The following is a 20,454-nucleotide window of genomic DNA, read 5'->3' on the forward strand; positions in this document are numbered from 1 at the left end:
CTCCCACAAATGACTATTATCTTCATATTAGAATCCACCAGGAATGCAATCCTGTGATGCTTTCTGTCGGCACAAGAAGCATTCACCTCTTACATGTTCTTTCAGTAGACTGTTAACTCCCCAGACTACATCCCTGCAGTGCTGCGAGGGACCCTTACTCCACTGGACCCACTCCTACAGCTCCTCATCCTTCTTGTTCTGGGGGCCCCAGGCCTGAACACAGTACTCCAGATGATGCCTTACAAGGGCAGAATAGAAGGGGGCAATCACCTCCTCTCCCTGCTGCCACCCCTCTCTTGATGCACACAGCTGATTCCAAGCCCTCCTCCGCAGGGCTGCTCTCCACGAGCAATCCCGTGCCTACGATTGCCCTGACTACACGCTCACTGAAACCTCTCTCCTTACCCACACACTATTCCCTCAGACGGCCAGCGACCGCTGCCGCTCCGTACCTAACGGAGGCTCAGATTCGCGCATATGAACCATGCGTGCCCGCTAACGTACTCGGGCAGCCGGGAACGCGCGGTAACGGCGCTGCCCCGCTCCAGGCCCAGGAGCTGGGCGGGCACGCGGCGCTGTAACGGCGGCCGCAGGGCATTGCAGGCGGCGGTCCTGCCGCGCTGCCCGGCGCCGCGCAGGCTCCTCCCTTCGCCCCGCACCGCGCCGTGACCCGGGCCGGCTGCGCTCCTCTCCGCGCTCCCTCGCTTCGTCTCACTCCGGGGCCGGCCACGCGCGCTCGAGACTCGGCAGCCGCCGGCGGAGAGCGGCCCGGCTCGGCGGTAAGCAGCACCCGCCGCCTTCCCTCCCTGCCTCCCTCCCGCTGCTTTCGCGCCGGTGCTTGCTGAGGTCTTTCCCATCGCGTCGCGCCGCGCCCTTCCGGAGCGCGCGGCCCCATCAGCACTGCCGCCTCCCTTTCCTTTCCTTTCCTTCCCCTGCCCTGCCCTGCCCAGCCCTGCCCGCTGCCAGGTGCCGGCTGACAGCCGCGTGTGCCCGCAGGGAGGCCGGCAACCGGCGGCACGGGGCCTGGCTCCGGAGGAAAGAGCAGCCCGTGCCCGCGCTCCGTTTCTTAAGTCGTTCCTGCCCTCAGCCACGGAGCTATGTAGTGCTGTCATTGAATCAGGAAGTGAAAGAATGCGAAAAGGGAAGAAGTGGTGTTACTTGTGCACCTGGAGCTCTGCCGTGAGGCGTTAGTGCTGCTGAACCTCATTTTGCACCTACGTAGTGGGATCTCTGTAGGATCTCGGGTATCAGACGTGCACAGAGGAATGTGACTTAATGGCTCCGTTACGTAGATGCACCTTCCCATTTCAGAAGGGTGACAGACTTCCTCCGCTTCTGGGAGAAGTCCTTTTATTTTGGAATTTATTTATAATGAGTGTGGTGCACACATCCAAGAAGCCAAGGGCAGAAGCGGTGCACGTGGCACCGAGCAGTTAGTTGTCACACGGGCGGGTTTTTCCTTGTGGTAGGCTGAAGTGATTGACTGCACAAAACTGGAGCTTACACTCGTTGGCTAAGTTGCCTTAGGCCAGCAGGTCCCATGAAGTTGTATACAGACCCACAGTCTCATGAAGGACTCCTGGGAGAAGGTGATCTGGTCTGTGTGATATTCCTGAGGCGGTATATTTCTGGTCTCATAATGCATTTCTGTGTGCTCAGGATACTAATAACTGAACCAAAAGCCACTATTGACAAACCCAGAGGTTCCCAGATCATGGAGAAGTACAAGAGGCATTGTTCCCAAGTGCTATACAATACTATAGGCACAAATCTCATGCTTGTTTTTTCAGTAGTATTCTAAGGGTCTGTAAGTGCAAGGAGTTTTATTTCATGGTGTTCGCCTTCAAAACAAGATTCGGTGGCTCAATCAATGAGAATACCACAACGGTGTTTTTTGTGGTCCTCTTTATGTGTCTGAATACATCCAAGATGAGGCCTTGAGGTATTTCCTGGAAGTTAATCACCGTGCCAAGGGAAAGTACAGCTCAAGGTGAGGGATGTCATGAAATCCTCACCTTCTCAGGGAGTGGCAAGGTGACTTACGTGTGAAGACACTGAAGGAAATGCGGTATAAAAATTAATGTGGTGTTTGCCTGACTTGTATGCGTAGGGTGTTTTCTTTTTCCTGGTCTTATCTGACTCCTGGTATTGTATTTCTGTATCAAAGGTTACATTTCCAGTTTGAGTTCTGTAAAGCAGGTTGCTGCCTTGTAATGAAAGTCTTTGTCTATGTCATTTCAATAAATATCTAACATTTGGATTGCCATGCCATAAAACATACTTTCTGGGCAAAATTTCAACTAGAAGTATCTGTCCATGGAAGCAAGTGATCTTCCCAGTACAATACAGATCCTGACTGATCCACATATGCTTTAGTACTGTTGCTTCCTGGGTATCCCTCTTATATAAAAAAAACCAAACAGCATTTCAGATCTTACATGGGTGGTGATACCTCTCGGTGATGCCATAAGTCAGGCACCTGCTCAGATGCATCCTTTGCCTATCACTTCCTATTGGCAGCTCCAGGAGACTCACAGTTCAGCACACAACGTGTTGAACTGAGCTAGGAAAGCTCTGCGTAATCACTGGAGAAGGTACCTGCCTCTTTGACAGGTCACTGTCAGAAGGCCTCCAGAGATCTCCAGCTTTTTCCATTGACTCAGAGTAAAGTCCTGGTGGGGGGGGGGGAGATAAATATTATCAGATTCATTCTGAAAGCACAAGTAATTAATTGGGAAATTATTTGGGTCCAGAGATAATCTGTGAATAGCTTCCTTGGGATGAGTAGCCTGTGGGTCAGTGGGAGTGAGCTGCAAAGCACTGTGCTCTGCTTTCAGACTGTGGGTAATCCAGCTGGCTTAAAGGCAGCTGTTGAGTTACACAAAGTGCTGCTATAAAGTGTGTGCCTATCACTGTGAATCTTAGAAACTAGAACAAGAAATCAGGTATTGAAAGTATCCTTTTTTTTTTTAACAAGAATTAAAAACAGACTCAAGCAAACCAAATCCATCCTGTAAAGGCAAACACTCCTGTTTTGTTTTTTTTTCCATCTACACATAGCACAAGAGATCCAGTAGCTAGGTTAGAGAAGGAGGTCAAAGACTTCATTATGAAATCAACTTACAGTATTATCTTAATATGTTTCTGCAGCATGGTGCTCACGCCTGATTAACTGGTGGTTATTTGTACTTGCTGACCACACTCCATCCCACAGGTAACAGCACTATCAGTTTTTGACCTGCGTTTTGCTCACTTAATAATTAGGGGTACAAAACAGTCAGAATCCATTGAACTAATGCCCCCAAATTGTATAATATTTTTTCTAAATTTGAGGCCACAAGGCTGGCATGATTTGTTACAGACAATATAATAGACTGCAGGTGGACTGTGAATTTGTGTCAGAAATGTCTGTCAAACTTAATTCTCCTTTTTTTCATCACGTGCATTGTGAGCCATAATAAATAAGACAGAATAGGAATTTGTCATCCAATGAAAACCAAAATGGATCGTTGCGGTTGGTTATTCACCCAATCAAAAACTGTCCTCATTAGAAGTTACGGAATTTGGAACTGTTACAGAATTAAATAGCAGATATTGTCAGAAGAACCATTACCTTCTATAGGAAGGAGGGCTCTTGTTCCTTCCTGCGGCTTTGTCTTTGAGACAAATGGGAGCATTTGTAAGCAATCCTGCTCTCTTTGTTTCCTGGAAATCCGTGATGTGGGGCAGACCACTGTGCTGATCTTAGCCTCTCGTTTGTTTCCCTTGGCAACGCAGCCTCTTGTCTTGATGGTGGTAGTTAGCTTTATCGTGATGACATGTATTGCAGGTATCTTTTTTCAGTATTTCAGCTGAATCATCAAAGAACAAATCTCATCCTAACAGCTATTTCTTTCATTTCTTCCCTCTTCTAGCTTAATACGCCCTGGTACGCTCATTTTGGCAGGGATCTGTTGTGGATTTCCTAGATGAAGGACTGGGCATTGTTCCTCCACGCTTGACTAAATTAACCTTGTAATAGGTGACAGCAGAGATGCTGTCCCGTGCTGCTGGTAGCCCGAAGGTGCTACAGATTCAAGGCACTCTGGTGATACTTGGTTACATTAAAAACGGGTTTCTGCTGTAACTGAATGGTGTTACCGAAAAGTGGGAGGGGTGGATTAAGTTTTGTTTCGACACAAAAAGCCACCAGAGAAAAGAACCCTGTGAGCTCACTGGTCAGTAGTTCACAAGTGCAGGTTTCGATGTTCAGAATTTCCAGTTTGTTTTTCAGGATGTTGTCTTAAAAGTGGCCAATATCACTGCAGACAGAGTGCATTAATAACCCTCGTAGCAAGGAGGGTTGTCTGCAGCGCAGACAGCTCACACACACAGGGTTTTGCTGTAGCAACATGGGCATCATAGATCCTGACTTCAAAAGTGCACATAAAAATGAAGATGAAAACACACGAAGGTCAGAGTGCTTTGTGCTCTGAAGCGATGGGAAGCATCTGTAATTTCTACATTCATGTTCTCTGTAGTGGTGATGTTTGTCCTGAGGGCAGTTAATTCAGTTTGTTAGTCAGTTTACTCTTACCCTAAATTTTAAACATATATCAACACTCAGTCCCATCTAGTCACTAGCCACTAGCAGTTAACCTGTGGGCTGCATCAGCACTCTGCATGCCGTATGTTGGAGAGGAACTGAAATAACATGATCCTAAATTAAGACCATGCCAAACTGGGAGAGGATTAAGTGGAGGAATAAACCATCAGTTTTGAGTTATTGCTCAGGATGGCAGGTGAGGCTTTATTTTGTGAGCTGCCTTTTGGTGGAAGGGGAGATAACAAGATGTACTTAATTTCCTGTGAGCAAAGATGAGTGACTTTGCTCGTGGATATGCATTGAGCGTTTTATTCCTTACCACGGACATAAAATGTGAGTGAATAGAAGGCTCTTGCTATGTTAAATTACGAACCATTACTGAGACAGTGTTTTCCAGAGCCCAGCTTGGTAGCTCCTACTCTGAAGAGCAACTTCTCCATTGAGCGAGGTGGGGCTGTGTGCAAGCAGTTCCTTGTGCTTCTCTTCATTGAATGGCCTTTCTATTGTTTTGTGTTAGTTGTTTTGTTGGGATTTTTTTTTTGTTTGTTTCTTTGCTCTGCAGAAGGGAGTGATATTGCTGTGACATTCAGTGCTTTGTGTTTGGTTGGGTTTTTTTTTTCCAGAAGAGACCACTTACTATTCCCATTGAATCCCTTGCTGTGATAGGGAACTGGTGTTTCAGAAAACATGCTGACAGATAAACGTGCTGTTTCTTTTTGGAGAGAACCAACAGAAGGCCGTTTGCTGTTTAGGCTCTTTTTGGCATATTTTATGTCAACCCAAGCATGCATGTAAGTGATTATACACTTGGTGTTTCAAACAGAGCTGGAATAAGTTAGAAGCTTGCATTTCTAACCATTTTTTCACCAAATTCAACTGAACATCAGCTTCAAAATATAGAAGTACGAATATTTGCACCATGAGTGACTTGCTGGCATGAAACCATCCTTAGTCTTCATCTAGCAATGATTGGATCTTCTCTATTTCAAGTTTGCTGAGACAACTGAGTTCCGTTAAGGGAAATTAAAAGGGGGTTTTGCACTTGCTTATTTGACTATTTTATTGAGAACTGACCTTCTTGTGGTTTGAGACATCTTTATTTTAGAATTCTGTAACCATCACTCTTCACAGAGTAGTAAAACAGTGTATTTAGTGGAAACTACTGATTAAACTAGCAGTATATTAAAGTTCAGCTGCTCATTATTTGGAGATCTAAAAGGTCATTCAGCATCTAAAAATCTCTTTTGAAGACACAAGAATGACAAGTAGCCTCAAGGTGACGGTAATGAGTGGCAATTCCATCCTCATGCTTCAGTGGTCTGCAGGTTGTTAGTGGCAGCAGTGCTCCGAGCTCATCTCATCAGCTGGAGGCCCAGAGCTGTGTGGTTGTGCATCCCTCAGCACAGCTTGCTGCCCATGGCCTGGCCAGCCTTGTTGGTGTGCTACAACCTCACATGGTTGGGTCGTGCGACCTGTTGGTGTTCCAGAGCCTGTCCTAGGCCTGGATGTACATGGTATGAACTCCTTTTGCCCAGACCAAGCTGGCCACACATAGCCATCATGGACAGAAACCATGTGACTTCATTAGTTCAGTACTTCACCAGGGCTAATTAGCCTTGCCATGCAGCCATGCGTACTGCCTGCTGCTATCACAGGTCACGGCTCTGCAGCTTGCCAACTTAGCTGAGCTCAGGCAAAGGGACTTGCTATTTTGTGCCCACACTACTCGCTAGAAACAAACCTGTGCAGTATCCTGTGAGAGCACCATAGAGTTTATATTGAATTGTGGAGTTTTACCTCTCAGAAAACCATAAGTATGTTCTCCAGATCTTCTCGTTACCACCTCTGTCTTACTAGCCTACTCTTGATACATCTTGATATACTTCACGTGCCTTGATGTTTGATTATGCTAAGTTAAAATTGCTTTCTCTGTTTTTCATTTGCCTTTCATTTGGTTCCATGCTCGTTAGCCTGAACAGAAGGATTTTTAATAATATTTAAAATACTTCTTTTCTTTGTATGGGCATTTCTTCTTAATCAGACATTACCTAAGTTCATCTAAATTAGTTGGAGTGCCTGAAATGGTACAGCAGAAAAAGACATGATCACTCTTAGACTTTAGAGTGCTTTGCAATGTAATAGATGACAACAGCTCCCAGCTGCTGTTGGTATTTACCCTCTCTGCTTGGGGCTGGAATGTGGTCCCCTGTATTTGCATAACTATTTTGTGTGTCTGAATATAAAATTTGTTTCAGTTATTTGCATTTCTCTTTGCTTGTGTAGACTAAAATATGAGATTGTTTCCACAAGACAAGGAGCAATTGATCAGGGCTCCTGAAGCTAAGTTTGGAAAGTCCATTTCCTCTTTCATCCATTGCAATCCCCCTGCTCCCCCTTACACAGAGGGCTGGCTGTGCTCAGTGCTCACTCTCTGCAGAGCCACCGCATCCTTTCCGAGTGGTGGTGCAGTTTGAGGAAGTGGGAGTTTCTTTTTCACTTCAAAATACCTTGTGTTGTATCTGGGTTTTTGTTCTTATTAATAATGTTTCTTTCTGTTAAAAATGGCTCTAATACCTTCTCCTTTTAGCCTTAGTATTCTTAGGGGCATCCAAGAGGTTCCGTGATGCCTCCCTTGCTGGTTCACAAGATTTCAGCTGGGGGATACCACAAGCTTCTTTAGCAAGACTTTTTCGCTAATGATGGGGGGGGTTGCATTTTGGGTGGTCCTGTGCAGAGCTGGGAATTGGACTCAATGATTCTTGTAGGATTTTGTGGGATAGCCAACTCAGGATATACTATTACTCCACGATTCTGTGATTAGGATGCATGCTTTTTATATCTGAGGGGGTTTTATTAGTGTTCCTAAGCCAGATGAAGCATATGAACACGAGTCTCTCATAGAAGATGTAATATATGCTGAGCATCTGGGCTGCTGGGAAAGAAGAGTGATGTAAGTTCTTCGCTGGCCATGCTTGTAGTCCTCCTCTTTCACAGCCTGTTAGGGTGGCCACAGTACAGCTAAGTTCAGGTGGAACTAGCCACAGGGAACTATAAACTTAGCCTTGGCTGAAGGCAAACCATTTCATTACTGTAGTCCCACGGGGCCTTTCTGCAGCCTGTGAATAGGCAATGAATAGGGCTCTCCTGCCAAGATTATCATTTACACCAGAACTCCATTTGTATAAAATTAAATAGTTAGAGAACTTTTTCCATCGGTGATACCACCACAGCTAATGTTGATGTCTTGGGTGTAAAAGCCAAGCTTCACTGTTTTGGTTTGTTGTTTTGTTTTTAACTTCCATTAGTGTGTCACAAATTGCCCAAGGGTTTTGAATGCCATCAAAAAAGCTGGTGTCTAAATTAAGTGCACAGATCTGAGACGTGCCAGATGACAAGAATAAAATTCTTGACAATGGAAAACATGGGAGTAAAGTCAAGCAAGAATAAGTTACTTGAGATTAGGAGATGATATGTAAAAACAGGAGAAGATAGATAAGTGTGCCAAATAAGGGATTTTTCAATTAAGCAGGATGATTCTGATTTTTTTTAAAGAAAGCATATTGCTTACATGAATTCAACATCTCCTATCACATTTCGTTATAACATTGGCACTAAAGGTTAAAACTGAAGGCTGACCTAACAAAGAGTGGTAATTTCTGGAAAAATGAGGAGGACCCAACTTCAGTAATCGATACTTCAGCTGTCAGCTAAAATCATGTTAGGATTGTTTTCCTCCAACTCAGAGTCTCACAGCTTCTAGAGAAAAGAGCTTTGCTGAACCCACAGCTTTTACGAGGCACAAAACATATGTATTGCAATATATGAAGCATCTTTGACATTCAGAATCAAGTGTGTATGGTTTGAGAGCACAGAAGTGAAAGGCCACGTTAGCAACTTCACATTTATGTTTCCAATGTCATTTAGATAATTCATTTTCTTCTTTTTTATGACCACAGCATGCCTAAATATTTGTCTTTACTTGTTCAGAGCTGCTCAAAGAGTAATTACCATCAGTCAACTTGTCGTATTTCATTGTAATTCAAGTGGAGTTGAAGTCAACAAGCTGTACAGTTGGAGCACGTGGTACTTTATATTGCTGATAGGAGTTTGTATGCTGTTTCATTTTTAATTATAGGCTTCGCAGGAAAAAATGGGAGATTCATGTTGGTTTAAAATATGTTTGTTGTGACACATGCACAAGGAAATAGATTTTCTGCTTAGACTTTGAACTGTAACACTTTAACAGCTTTTAAGTTGGTTTATTTGCCAGGGCTTTTTTTTTTTTTTTTAGATCTTTTTTTAGATTGCTGGTGAGCATGTCAGTTCTTGAAACTGAAGTAGTGAGTGGATACAGGCATGGAAACCAGTGTGACATCTGAATGCATTTCTAATCTGAATGACTTGTCCTGTTTCATCCAGAACTCATTTATGACCGGCGTGTCTGTTAATGTTTCCCTTGGACTCTGAGGCAGCTGTCTGCAAGTACCAAGTGCAGTTGGCCCATCCTTCGCAGCCAGATGGAGACACTGGAGAAAAAGAGAGACCTCCTTGGTTTGCAAACAGAGAGCAACATGGAACAACCATTCAGTATTAGTTCCTTGGTATGTATTGCATAGTGATGCTTTAATGGCTTAGCACCCTCTTTCAAGTAAGCAACAATTTCAGAGCAGTTTAGCAATGCTGATGTCAGCTGAAAGGGCATTTTCTTGAATTCTGCCAGCTCCTCACATGTTCTTCCTGATGGTTTCACATGTATGGCTTGTAGGGTTTTTGCTTGATTCAGCGATTACAGTTTTAAAAGGTTGAAGCAAACATTTTAAATAGGAAAGGTAAACCTTTTCAGCAGTGTAAGAGGAAACAACTTGCAGTAGCCACTATTCAACCACTTAGCAAGAAATCAGTACATTAAGCAGCTTTGTTTTTTCTTTATCAGAATCAGTTCAAGATCCTTTGACTTGAACTGCCTCGTTCAAAACCATAGAATGAGCTGTTGACCATTCAGGGTAACACATTGCTCTTTGTTTGCTGTACCCAGAAGTCATACACAATACATCACAGAATTGTACAACATTAGTTCACATCTTCAGGCCTTCCACTAGATTACTTTAAGAACTGAAGGTAGAACCTTATTTCATTTCATTTTTTAAGGATTCTGAGGACACACTTTGTGTTGCTTTGATAACTTCTGCTGGGGTTCACTTATTTTTTCCATAGTTTTTTTTTCTGAGACTTTCTTACAGTCTGAAAAGTCTGTGAGAGGGAAAGAATCCTTTCTTACTTGTAATGCAATTGAGAAACATTAGTTTCTCAGCGTAGAGGCTGATACCTATTTTCAGAAGCTGAAGATTTCCTTTGAGTTTCTTGAATAAGATCATCTACTGAAAGTGAAATGCACCATCTCGTTCTCCTCACTATACTGTTCTTTTCCAGAAAAAGCTCGTGGCTGTTCCTGACCACACAGACATCTCTGTGACCCCAGAAGAGAGAGTGCGTGCCCTAAGCAAACTTGGCAGCAACATTGCAATCAATGAGGACATCACTCCGCGTCGTTACTTCAGATCTGGAGTAGAAATGGAACGGATGGCATCGATATACATGGAGGAGGGAAATCTGGAGAATGCTTTTGTTTTTTATAACAAGTTCATAACGTAAGAAACAGTTTATAGTAATTGTAGCCTCTATTCTTAGTTACAGTACCGTAACTGTAGTTCTAAGTAAAGGAAAATAAGTATTTGCAATGAAAACGGAGCACCCCTTTAGCTTAGGAGGAAAACATTCACTGTTTTCTTGCAGAATAGCTACCTTCTTTTGAGATCTTTGATCCACCTTCAGTTTTTGTTATAATTTCTTCTCTACTGTTAGTGGAGTAGTCTCACCCGTCTCCAGATGGCCAGGGTGAATTAACATAACATACAGAGGCTGAAGTTTACTGTACCAAGCTATACCACGAGCACTGTTCCCCATAGGTTATTATGTATAGATCAGCATGTTGGTAAAATACAGTGTAAGCCTTAGCAATCAATGTTTACATAAGATTTCTGAGACTAATGATTAAAGCCCTGTGAGCCTCAGCAGATTTTAAAGGCGATAATATGGCACAGTACTCAAAAAAGAAACAAACATGAAAAAACAGCTTTTTGCCCAAAAAGGATTAAGCATCATTTATTGCTTCTTAAAGCAGTAAATGCAAAATCCACAGTAGATGTTCACTGTATGATTATTTTTCCCATTAAAAAAAATAAAATAAAATTCTGGACAGCTTTCATTACAACTCTCAAAATACTCCATTGGAAACTATCTCAGTGGCAGATTTAAACTTTTAAGTAGCTCACTCTTCTGTAGGAGCGATCAATTTATTTTGCTGCTTCTAAAAGCATTTTTTTAATATGTATACTTTAGATTTTTTTTTTTTTTAAAGAAGAAACCTTCATCCCTCCCTTTCTGTTCCCAATATTCTGAAAACTAAATCTTTCTTCCTCAACTATTTTAAATGCATGTCTACAAAGAAGGTCTGGAGGTGAACATAGCATAAATTGCTGGAGAAAAAATGATAGCAGCTGTCAATTCCAAGCTTTTCTGTAGCTGAGCATTATCATAATTTAAATGTCTGGATGGGTTAATGATACTGCATTTAGCCATACAGCTTAGTCTGGTAGAAATAGCTGTTTTAATGAGAGTGCCTTATTTAAGAGTCAACATTTCCACTGAGGAGACATCAAGGTGGCAGAAATAAGGTTTAGTAACAGTGGCTTGTGTGGAGGGAATTTGCAGGTGCTGAGCATTAGCTAATCCTTTTTTAACCCAACCCACTACTGATGAGAAACAAAATATATTCAGATGTAGAAAATAACCTCCTGTCATTGCTCTGCGTGTCTCATATGAGTCCATACAAGAGTTTAAGCAATAGCTTAAACAAATGAATGTGTAGAAGTCTGCTCCAAGTCATCTGGAATTCAGTGTTTAACCATTACAATATGTGAAACTGATTTTTCTGCCAAAGAAAAGCTAACAGAGATATTCCTCTGGCTATCAAGGCAAACATACATGTTTAATTTTCTAGCTTGTTTGTGGAAAAGCTGCCCAGTCACCGAGACTATCACCAATGTGCAGTACCAGAAAAACAAGTTATTATTAAGGTAGGGTTACTCCTTTCTGAATTTTGAGGAACGTTTCCCACATTTCTGTTCTTTCCTATCATTCCTTTTCCCCGAGTGCATATGTAGCCCAAAGGAGACAGCAGAGCTTGAATTTCTGATAACTTTCTCTTCTACACGTTTGTGTTTTATTTCAGTTTAACCACTTGGTCATTACTGGAAATGGTCATTCCAAAAGGTGAATAAGACATGTCTACGAGTAGGACGATAGATTGTTGGAAACACAAGTACATCTGTTTCAGGAAGTTTACATATTAAAAACACTCTAACCTAACTGCATACAGTTCCATTTTGATCCTAATTTCATGAATGGCCATTGGTCCAAAGTCCTCTGGAAAGAGAAAGGAAGAGAGATGCGTGGCCTTACTGGCATCTGAACATTATTTGCTACAGAATCAGAGTGTATTTTTAATTTGTTACCAAAAATGTATTTACTTGTATTGTTAAGTTTCTACCAGTTTGGTTTTTCTGCTCTGACATAGTTTGTCATTTTTCTAAAAGCCAAATTTCAAATACAGCCTTACGAGGAACTTAAAACATCTGGAATTACTCATTGAGAATTGTTAGAATAAGCATAAGTGTCTTTTTCTTTATGCTGCTGTATTTGCATGGCTTTCCCTACCATTAAAGCTACATAATGTCTTACTGAAGGCTAAAATGCTTCACGCTAAATGTTATTTGACTGTTACCCACAATCCAGGAAAACATCCCTGCTGAGAAAGGGAAAAGGGATCAAACATGCTCCCTTCTTTTGCACGTGGTTACTTCCCCTCCCTTGCTTACAGCCTCTAAACTGTTTTGTAGCGGCCTCTGCATCAGCCATAAACATCAGCAGCACTGGCTTTGTTTAAGTTAAGCATCTGCCAGAGCTGTCACAGGACCTGCACGTGTAACTGTAGCCTTTTTTTTTTTTTTACCACCTAGAAATAAGCATATTCAGCTTTATTTCTGTCCTGGGAGTTCCAGAGTAAAATGTGTTGATCCTGCATGAAACACTGAAAGTTGGCCTTGGCTTTATTTACAAAACATGCTTACATAAAAAAAAAAATGCTTACATATAAAAAAACCACACACCTGTTGAACAGAGGTAACAGACTGCTGGAAAGACAACCTTTTCTTTAGGTAACAAGCAGTCTTACAACACCTTCTACTGATGTCAATTAATACAGCTTATCAGTGTACTATGTAACCACTGTACTACGCACGTTTAATAAGCTGATTATTCACTGTGTAATTCTTCCTTGCTTTCCTGGGAGAAGAGCAGTATTTTTAAATCTTTTCTTTTTTTTTTTTTTTTTTTTTTTTTTTGAAATCTGTATTACAGATGAGTTTGGTTTTCAGGTGATCCTTTTATAAAGTGAAAAGTTAACTTACCTATCTTTCTACCCCACCCAAAGAAACTGAAGGAGGTTGCATTTCCACGGACAGATGAACTGAAGAGAGATCTTTTAAAAAAATATAGCTTAGAATATCAAGAATACATGCAAAACAAAGTAAGTTCCACGTGGTTATAAAATCACCACTGTATGATTATTTTTTGCATCTTATGCAGCTTTGTGAGAGTAAAGCGATAAAAGAGCCATTCTGCACAAACTAATTGCTGCCTAGAGTAACTTTTCTCAGAATCTGATCAGTTGGACACTTCTAAATAAGTAATGCAAGTGTGAGTTGGAAATAAACGTGCCATGGTATTTGTGGGATAGACAAAGAAGATCAGAACACGTCTTTGGTCCGCTCAGGTTCAGTTTTATGGGGAGGATACTGTTCAGGCACTTGCATGAGTCCATAGAACAAGCATGTGTGGGCAGAGATGGCACCTAACGGGGCTGGGGTGGACAGGTACATGGCATTGGGGTTAAGCCCTGCAGCACAGGGAACAATCCAGAGAAAGTTAAAGAAAGAAATAAGCAGAAGTCTGACTAATCTAAGCAGACGTCTCTTGTCACGTTGAAAACTGTAAGGACTTATGTCTCGTCTCTTTACCACCACTGTTCTGAAAACTCCTTTTTTAATAACTTGTAATAGAAGCTAAATGAGGAAAGCTATCTCACTGCTTAAGTAAAACATAAAGCATCACAGGTATGCAGGCTGGAAGCTTCGTGGTAGGACTTCCTTGCCTTCATTCCGTGTTGCACTACTCTGGAGGTTGGGGTTGCATTTGGCACTTCAGCTGACAGCTTCCTGAATGCTTTTTAAGATGAGATTTTTAATACAATATACTTCTAATACAATTAAGTTGCTTCTTTCCCCTCCTTTTTATAGCTTTTTTTAGTGACTATAACTATTTTACATATGTTTCAGAACAAATGCAAAACTGAATCTCTGAAGAAACTAGAGCAGCAGAAGCTAATAGAGGCAGAGAAGAAACGAATCGCACATATGCGGCAGCAGCAACTTGAATCAGAACAGTTTCAGTTCTTTGAGGATCAACTTAGGAAGCAAGAACTGGCTCGAGATCAGAAGATTAAGGAGAGCATGGTTGTGTCTGAGCAGATAGATGGAAGTACGCTATCTTGTATTTCTGTACCTGAGAACAGCTCCTCATCTACCACACTGCTAGAAAAAAAAGAGAAGAGTGGCACATCTACTGAAGATTCACCTCCAGCAAACCGGGCCCTGAAGCCAGCAGCTGCTTTAAGTGCTGTTCAGAGTAAGCACGTTTAGTTTGTAATCCTTATCTGCTTCTTTACTGCTATGGCAGAACCACACGTTGGACACGCATATGATGATGGCTGGACTTACAGGTCTTTTCAAGTCTAATGATTCTGTGGCTTGTACACTTTGAGAGCGTCTGTAATGGAATGAGCATGAATGAGCTCTACATAGTTTCCTCATTTTAAGAGACAGCTTTACAATTTCCATCTGAGTACCTGTAGATGCATCTGGAGATGGAGCCTGTTCCTATAGCATAAAGCGTGAATCTTGAGAACAGAAGCAGAACCTGAAGAGTCAGTTTTTTGAGAAGCTCTGGCACGATAAATGAAATCAGCTTACTGTCACCACAAGAGGCAGGCTATAGCCTATTTCATGAGTTGGCCTCAATTCAGCAGTGTAGGTGTAATCTCATTTTAGAGATCTGTGATGTGTTGAGTTTAATTTCTTAATCTTTAACAATTTCCTGTGTATATTGCCTTATAATAAGGAATATCACTGCGTAGGCTACATATGCATTTTTATCTCTCTCTCATTTGTTAACTAGCTCAATTGGAAGCACTCAGAGGTGTAATTTTACCCAGGGATCTCTGTCACAGATTTCTGCTGCTAGCAGAGGCGAATACATTAAGAGGAATAGAGACATGTGGAATTCTCTGTGGAAAACTGGTACGGTTTAACTCTTGCATTTCTATGGGGAAGGCATGTTTAGTAGTGTGACCTTTTTCCTGTAACGTGTTGATTTCAGAGCAAAAGCACATCTAAGCAATTAGCCTTCAATGTAATTAACTTGAGTAAAGACAGTGCTCATTTCAGTGGTGTGGCCTCATTGGGAAGCACTTGATCCAAGTACCCTGATGTCAGGGTAAATTTTAGCAAGTTCTCAGCATGCTGTATACAGTCTAGGCCTTTTCAAGTCCTTTGCTGGCATTCATTTAAGCTAAGTGATGTTTAGTTACAGGACAATGAAATGCAAAGACTGTTCAAATTTTCTGAGGACATGACATTCATAGCAGCAACAGAAAGAGCCCCCGCCCAACCCCCTCAAGCTGTAGAACAACTGATTCTCAACTTGTTTCCTTTTTTTCCCCTTGTTCCAGAAGACAGAGTCCAGGAAAAATGTCATGGCTGTTGGTGGCATACAGAGAAATCTCAAGATTACATTCAGTTGTATTTGAATCTTGTAAAGACAAGGGATGACAATAATAGCAACGTTCTGGGTTGCCCAGAAAGTAACTACAGTATTCCCAAAACTCTTTTTGTATACACCTTTTTAAGTTCATTTGTTTTAGATGACATTATTTTCAGAGGGGTCTCTGTGAATACTTCAGCACAACACACATTTTCACCAATCCTGCCCAGTATGTTTCCGTGGTCAAATGCTAAGGCAGGTTTTCAGGTGCAGTAAGTCAGCACAGAGGCAGTGGAGACATCACTTTGACTCAGCTGAAAGGCCGGCCTGCTTCAAATTCTCTTTCAGCATTTTTTTTATTAATTCATTTGTTCCACTCTAAGTTACCCTCTCAACATTTATTTTCCAGACACGTAACGAATTTACTATTACCCATGTAATAGTGCCAAAGCAATCATCAGGACCAGACTACTGTGACATGGAGAACGTGGAAGAATTATTTGGTATTCAAGATCAATTTGATCTCCTCACTTTGGGTTGGATACATGTACGTATGACACAGATTCTGGCTTTTCTGTATCAGTTCTGCATACTGTGTGTAACCAACCCTGGCAGTAACAAAGAGGTGACTGGCAAAAATCAGAATGAATTAGTTTGCTATTCTAATCATAGTGATGTAAACAAGCATTAATGTTTTACCCAGGTAGCAAATTTCTCTTGATCAATGAAAATGAGGTACACTATTTACACAATAGGTCCTGCTTTTGCAAGGGCAATTTTTGTTTATCTCATTGTTGGGATATTTTATTACTGCAAAGTGCCATATATTTTCCACTGCATACAAAATCCATTCAAAAATCTGAGGGTATTGTGTTGTTTAAATTCATTATTAATTGGCTTTCACTCTAGAGATTTTGAATCAAAAAAATGGAAATTACTTCCTCTTGTACTTCTTCATTCCACTTCTTTTCCCCCATAATTGAAAAACAGTTTGTGTACCTGCTTGTGATTATGTCCTATGGACTTCATACTGAGAAGCCACCCTAACAGCCTAGAACCCATATTAATAAGGCAATGCCAACCTGGGGAAGTACTGATGCATTTACTTGTCAAAAAATCATTGTTCCTTCTTGAACGAGTGTTGTCCTTGACTTCCAAGAAACATTTAATATATTGAATTTTCCTTCTTTTTGTAGACACATCCAACACAAACAGCATTCTTATCCAGTGTCGATCTTCATACCCATTGTTCTTATCAGCTCATGTTACCAGAGGCCATTGCAATTGTTTGTTCACCAAAGCATAATGAGTGAGTTCTGATTTTTCTGAGTAATATGGTGATGTATTTGCCCACTCCTTATCTTAAAATGGGATCAAATGCAAACAGCACACGTCAGCTGGGATGAAGGACAGGAATGAGTGTAGTGTGAGTTTGTTTTCTTTACTCTATTTAGACTTCCATTCCAGTCAGTCTGTAAGCACAGTATTTTTTCTGGCTTCTTTCTCCTACTCTCTTCCCAGCTCCAAGTTTTCAATTTTGATTTATTTTTATTCTCTGCTCAAACGAGTACTAATGACAAGAGCTGTTTTTCCCGTAGACTTCATTGCCTACCACAGACCAATCTTCATTCCATCTGATGGAGGAAGTGGAAGGGTTAGATGTACTTCTGTAGGATGATAAGAAAACCACAGTTTTGGGAACAGAGCAGTGAAGGTCACGCTTTGCCTAATAAGGTTCTGTTTTCATATTTCATAAAATACAAGTAGTAAGAGCCTAGCAAAATTTGAAGCTGTGAGAAGAAATGAGAAGCTTTATAAGGTTAGAGGTTGTCCAGAGACACTGTTAAAACTCTATACTCAGCAGCTGAGTGGATATGGTCCTGGACAGCCTGCTCAGTGTGATTGTGCTTGTGCAGGGAGATCAGACCAGATGATCTTCAGAGGTTCCTTCCAATTTCAACAGTTCTGTTATTATTGTTTGGTGTGTTTGACGTTTCAAGGCCCCATCATCAGGTAATCACTGTTTCTTGGTGAAAATAAGTATAATTGATCGTGAGACTAAGATACCAGTGGTGACTGAGTACCATCCCGTTGTCCTTCTGTTATTTGTGTGTGATTTTCTGTACTTGCATTGCGCAGATGTTGCATAACAGTAGTTTCACATTTACTTTCCAGCACTGGCATCTTCAGACTGACTAATGCTGGCATGCTTGAAGTTTCCGCTTGTAAAAAGAAGGGATTTCATCCGCATACAAAGGATCCTAGGTTATTTAATGTAAGTATACAACCCAACATGTTTTTAGCTGTTTGAGCTCTTGTGCATAGTCCTGCTGCAAGCAGAAATTCAACCTGCTTCAGTTTAGTTTCCTTTATGCTGTTCTCCCATCTTAATAACTCTTCATGCACATTTTACTGACTAAAGTAGATATCAGAAATCTAATTAAACAATCAGTAGGAGCCAGGAGACCTCTGATATGCTCTGTCACACAAACAACCTGATCACCAGAAGCTGCCATCAGCCACCACATCTGTCCTAGGAAGCGGTGAAACTGTTTCTGGCAAGTTCTTTACAGCACAGCACAAAGTATCGTTAGGAATAGCAACAGTCACAATACAGGAAGAAAAAAAAAGTTGACTCACCCAGCTGGTAATGAAGAGCTCTGACTGCAGACCACTCCTCTGCAGGAAGTAACCTTCATCCAGGAGATGTTCTACTTTTGGAGGCTAGCTCTTAAATGAGCCCGAGGAGGGAAGGAGGGTGGACCCAGGATCCACCCCTTCCAATCAGGAGGGAAGCACAGGTGAATTGCTTGCACCTGTGCTCTCTGGGTCAGCCAACCACCACTTACTTTCAGAACTAAAAGCCACAGTTTCAACAGGTGTGTTGTTCCTGTTCCTGAGCTCTCCAGTTTTGAAAAAAAAAAAAAAGAGCTCATCTTCCCCAGTGTGTCACCCCAACACAGCGCTCCAGCTGCTGAACAGCTCGTTTCCCATTTTTTCCATCTTGCCATTGGCTTTTTTTAGTAACTTCCATATCTTTAGTAACTTACCATATCTGGTGCTTTAGTAGCATAGCATGGCTGAACAGCACTGTCAATTCAGAATTATCAGAAATGTCACTGCTATCTGGATAAAAAAGAGTCTTTATCTCTGAATAATTAAGATTTTTTAAATGGGGCTCAGATCAAATGTAAAACAGCTCATACCTTTGGCTTAAAATATAATAACTAAAAGACTTCAAGCATTACTACTTTGTTGTAGGACTCCCAGAATATCAGTACTACTCAAAAAGCAGGAGAGTTTGGTTTCTTTGCTTTTTCTTTCTGTGCTTTGCCTTATTCATTTATCACTGACTTTAGGGGAATTGAGACGGTAATCCAAGTCTGAAACAAAATCCTAAAGCTTTTGTTCCAGATAAGCTCTTTTCAGTTTTATTGACCTAGTTCATGAATGAGGTTACTGGCTACTCGAACTCACAAACATTAGACACATTGCAGGTATTGCCACAAAACATCCTGTCTCATACAATTCCCAAAACACGCTCATCTTCCAACGAGAACAGTAAGAGCACAGCCTTTTTTCCTGGAGGAAAAAAGCACCAGGGGTGCTAATATGGGAAGCTTCCAGAAACCTGACTGGAGCAACCCATATGTGTGTACGTTGTTTACAACAAAAGCTCTTCTCTGCAGATCCAATGCATGCTGATAGTCAGTCATGGCTGTGTACAAAGACACAGCCCTAAGTGCTTAAATAAAACACCCAACAAAAGCATATATGGGCAGATACATCTCAATCTTCTACAGGAAGCAAGCAGAATTCAAGCTTCCCTTAACACTCTCCTCCATACCCCTGTTCTAACACATCATGCAGCAAATTCCTCCTCCATTTAGAGGTATTCACTGCTGTGATGTGTAAAGGCTCACACCGTACTATGCTCTGTGTCACAGCCAAGCATGAAGCAATATCCTCTACAGAAATTTCTTTCTATTTCAGTATTACAGTCCTTGCTTTATATAACAGTCTACACCTGTTGCAGACCAGGTTTGCAGTGATGGGCAGAGTCAAAGCTGGGTATATAGGCAAATTATGAAGCAGGCTCAGAAAAAAAAAAAAAAACAGTCTAAAACACACTATTATTTTTACTGAAAATGGTTTGTGAGTCATGTACTTTCTTCCACAGCCATGCACCCATGTGGTTGGGAAAGACATAAAGATAACTGTGCTGGATCTGAGGTGATACGGATGGACAATTGCAGTGTTGCTGCACAAGTGGCCAAAAGAGAAGAATGGCTTCCTGTTTTTCTTACGTTTTCAGAAATGGTTTTTATATTTATACATTTTAGATTGAATGGTTTGGTATTTATTTTATTTTATTTTTTGCCTGTTTTGGAGTTATTTTGTTGCCCTGTCAAGGTGGAATTCAGTGGCATCACCCCTGAAACTGTAAATGTTTCATCTCACTAAAAACAATAAAATGTAGTTCAAGCAACAGTAACAAAGTTGAAACAAGTAGTGCTGCTTCTGTCATCTGCTGTTATTAACTGCTTTCTGAGAACTATGGATTTTTAACGGTGGTTGGCTTTTTATGACTGCTAGCTACATAGATCTGTTCATAGCTTCTCTGAATTTACATTGTATGTGGCAGAGGCAAACACATCAATTCAGGGATTTTGTTTTCATCCTCATATAGCTCAAGTTTCCAAGTCATTAATGGAAAACATAAGCAAATCCTTCACCTGAGTGCTGACCCTCATTGCATCCTGGAACAGTAGAGAAGAATCAGAGTCCTTTGGATAACTGTTTTTTTCCAGCAACTCTCTAACAGAAACTCCTGGTTGAAATCATGCTGTGATCCTGAAAGTGATTTCCTGGACGTGGCTAGAGTTAGGTAAAACAATCTATCTGGAGTTAGAAGGAAAAAACATACAAAG

General features: G+C 41.4%; 1 protein-coding gene across 1 annotated transcript; it reads left to right on the plus strand.

The window, feature by feature from the left end:
* The first annotated feature begins 724 nt into the window (after positions 1-724).
* Positions 725-20,017, plus strand: STAMBPL1 (STAM binding protein like 1). The gene is made up of 11 exons (XM_065746207.1): positions 725-779; positions 9,005-9,186; positions 10,016-10,233; positions 11,646-11,721; positions 13,137-13,232; positions 14,041-14,389; positions 14,939-15,060; positions 15,933-16,070; positions 16,720-16,832; positions 17,699-17,798; positions 19,704-20,017. The coding sequence occupies exons 2-11, from the start codon at positions 9,103-9,105 to the stop codon at positions 19,758-19,760; spliced, it is 1,353 nt and encodes a 450-aa protein (XP_065602279.1). The 5' UTR covers positions 725-779; positions 9,005-9,102; the 3' UTR covers positions 19,761-20,017.
* Positions 20,018-20,454: the final 437 nt, after the last annotated feature.

Source organism: Cyrtonyx montezumae, unplaced genomic scaffold (assembly GCF_038088225.1).
Source record: "Cyrtonyx montezumae isolate F1298 unplaced genomic scaffold, pur_monq_1.0 scaffold_4, whole genome shotgun sequence".
NCBI lineage: Eukaryota > Metazoa > Chordata > Aves > Galliformes > Odontophoridae > Cyrtonyx > Cyrtonyx montezumae.

What these genes read in the sequence shown, in the direction of transcription:
- STAMBPL1 (XM_065746207.1), top strand. Translation starts at nt 9,103, where the DNA reads ATGGAGACACTGGAGAAAAAGAGAGACCTCCTTGGTTTGCAAACAGAG. An exon ending in AAGAATACATGCAAAACAAA is followed by an intron (nt 13,233 to 14,040) that starts GTAAGTTCCACG and finishes CATATGTTTCAG; the next exon opens with AACAAATGCAAAACTGAATC. An exon ending in TGTTCACCAAAGCATAATGA is followed by an intron (nt 16,833 to 17,698) that starts GTGAGTTCTGAT and finishes TTTACTTTCCAG; the next exon opens with CACTGGCATCTTCAGACTGA.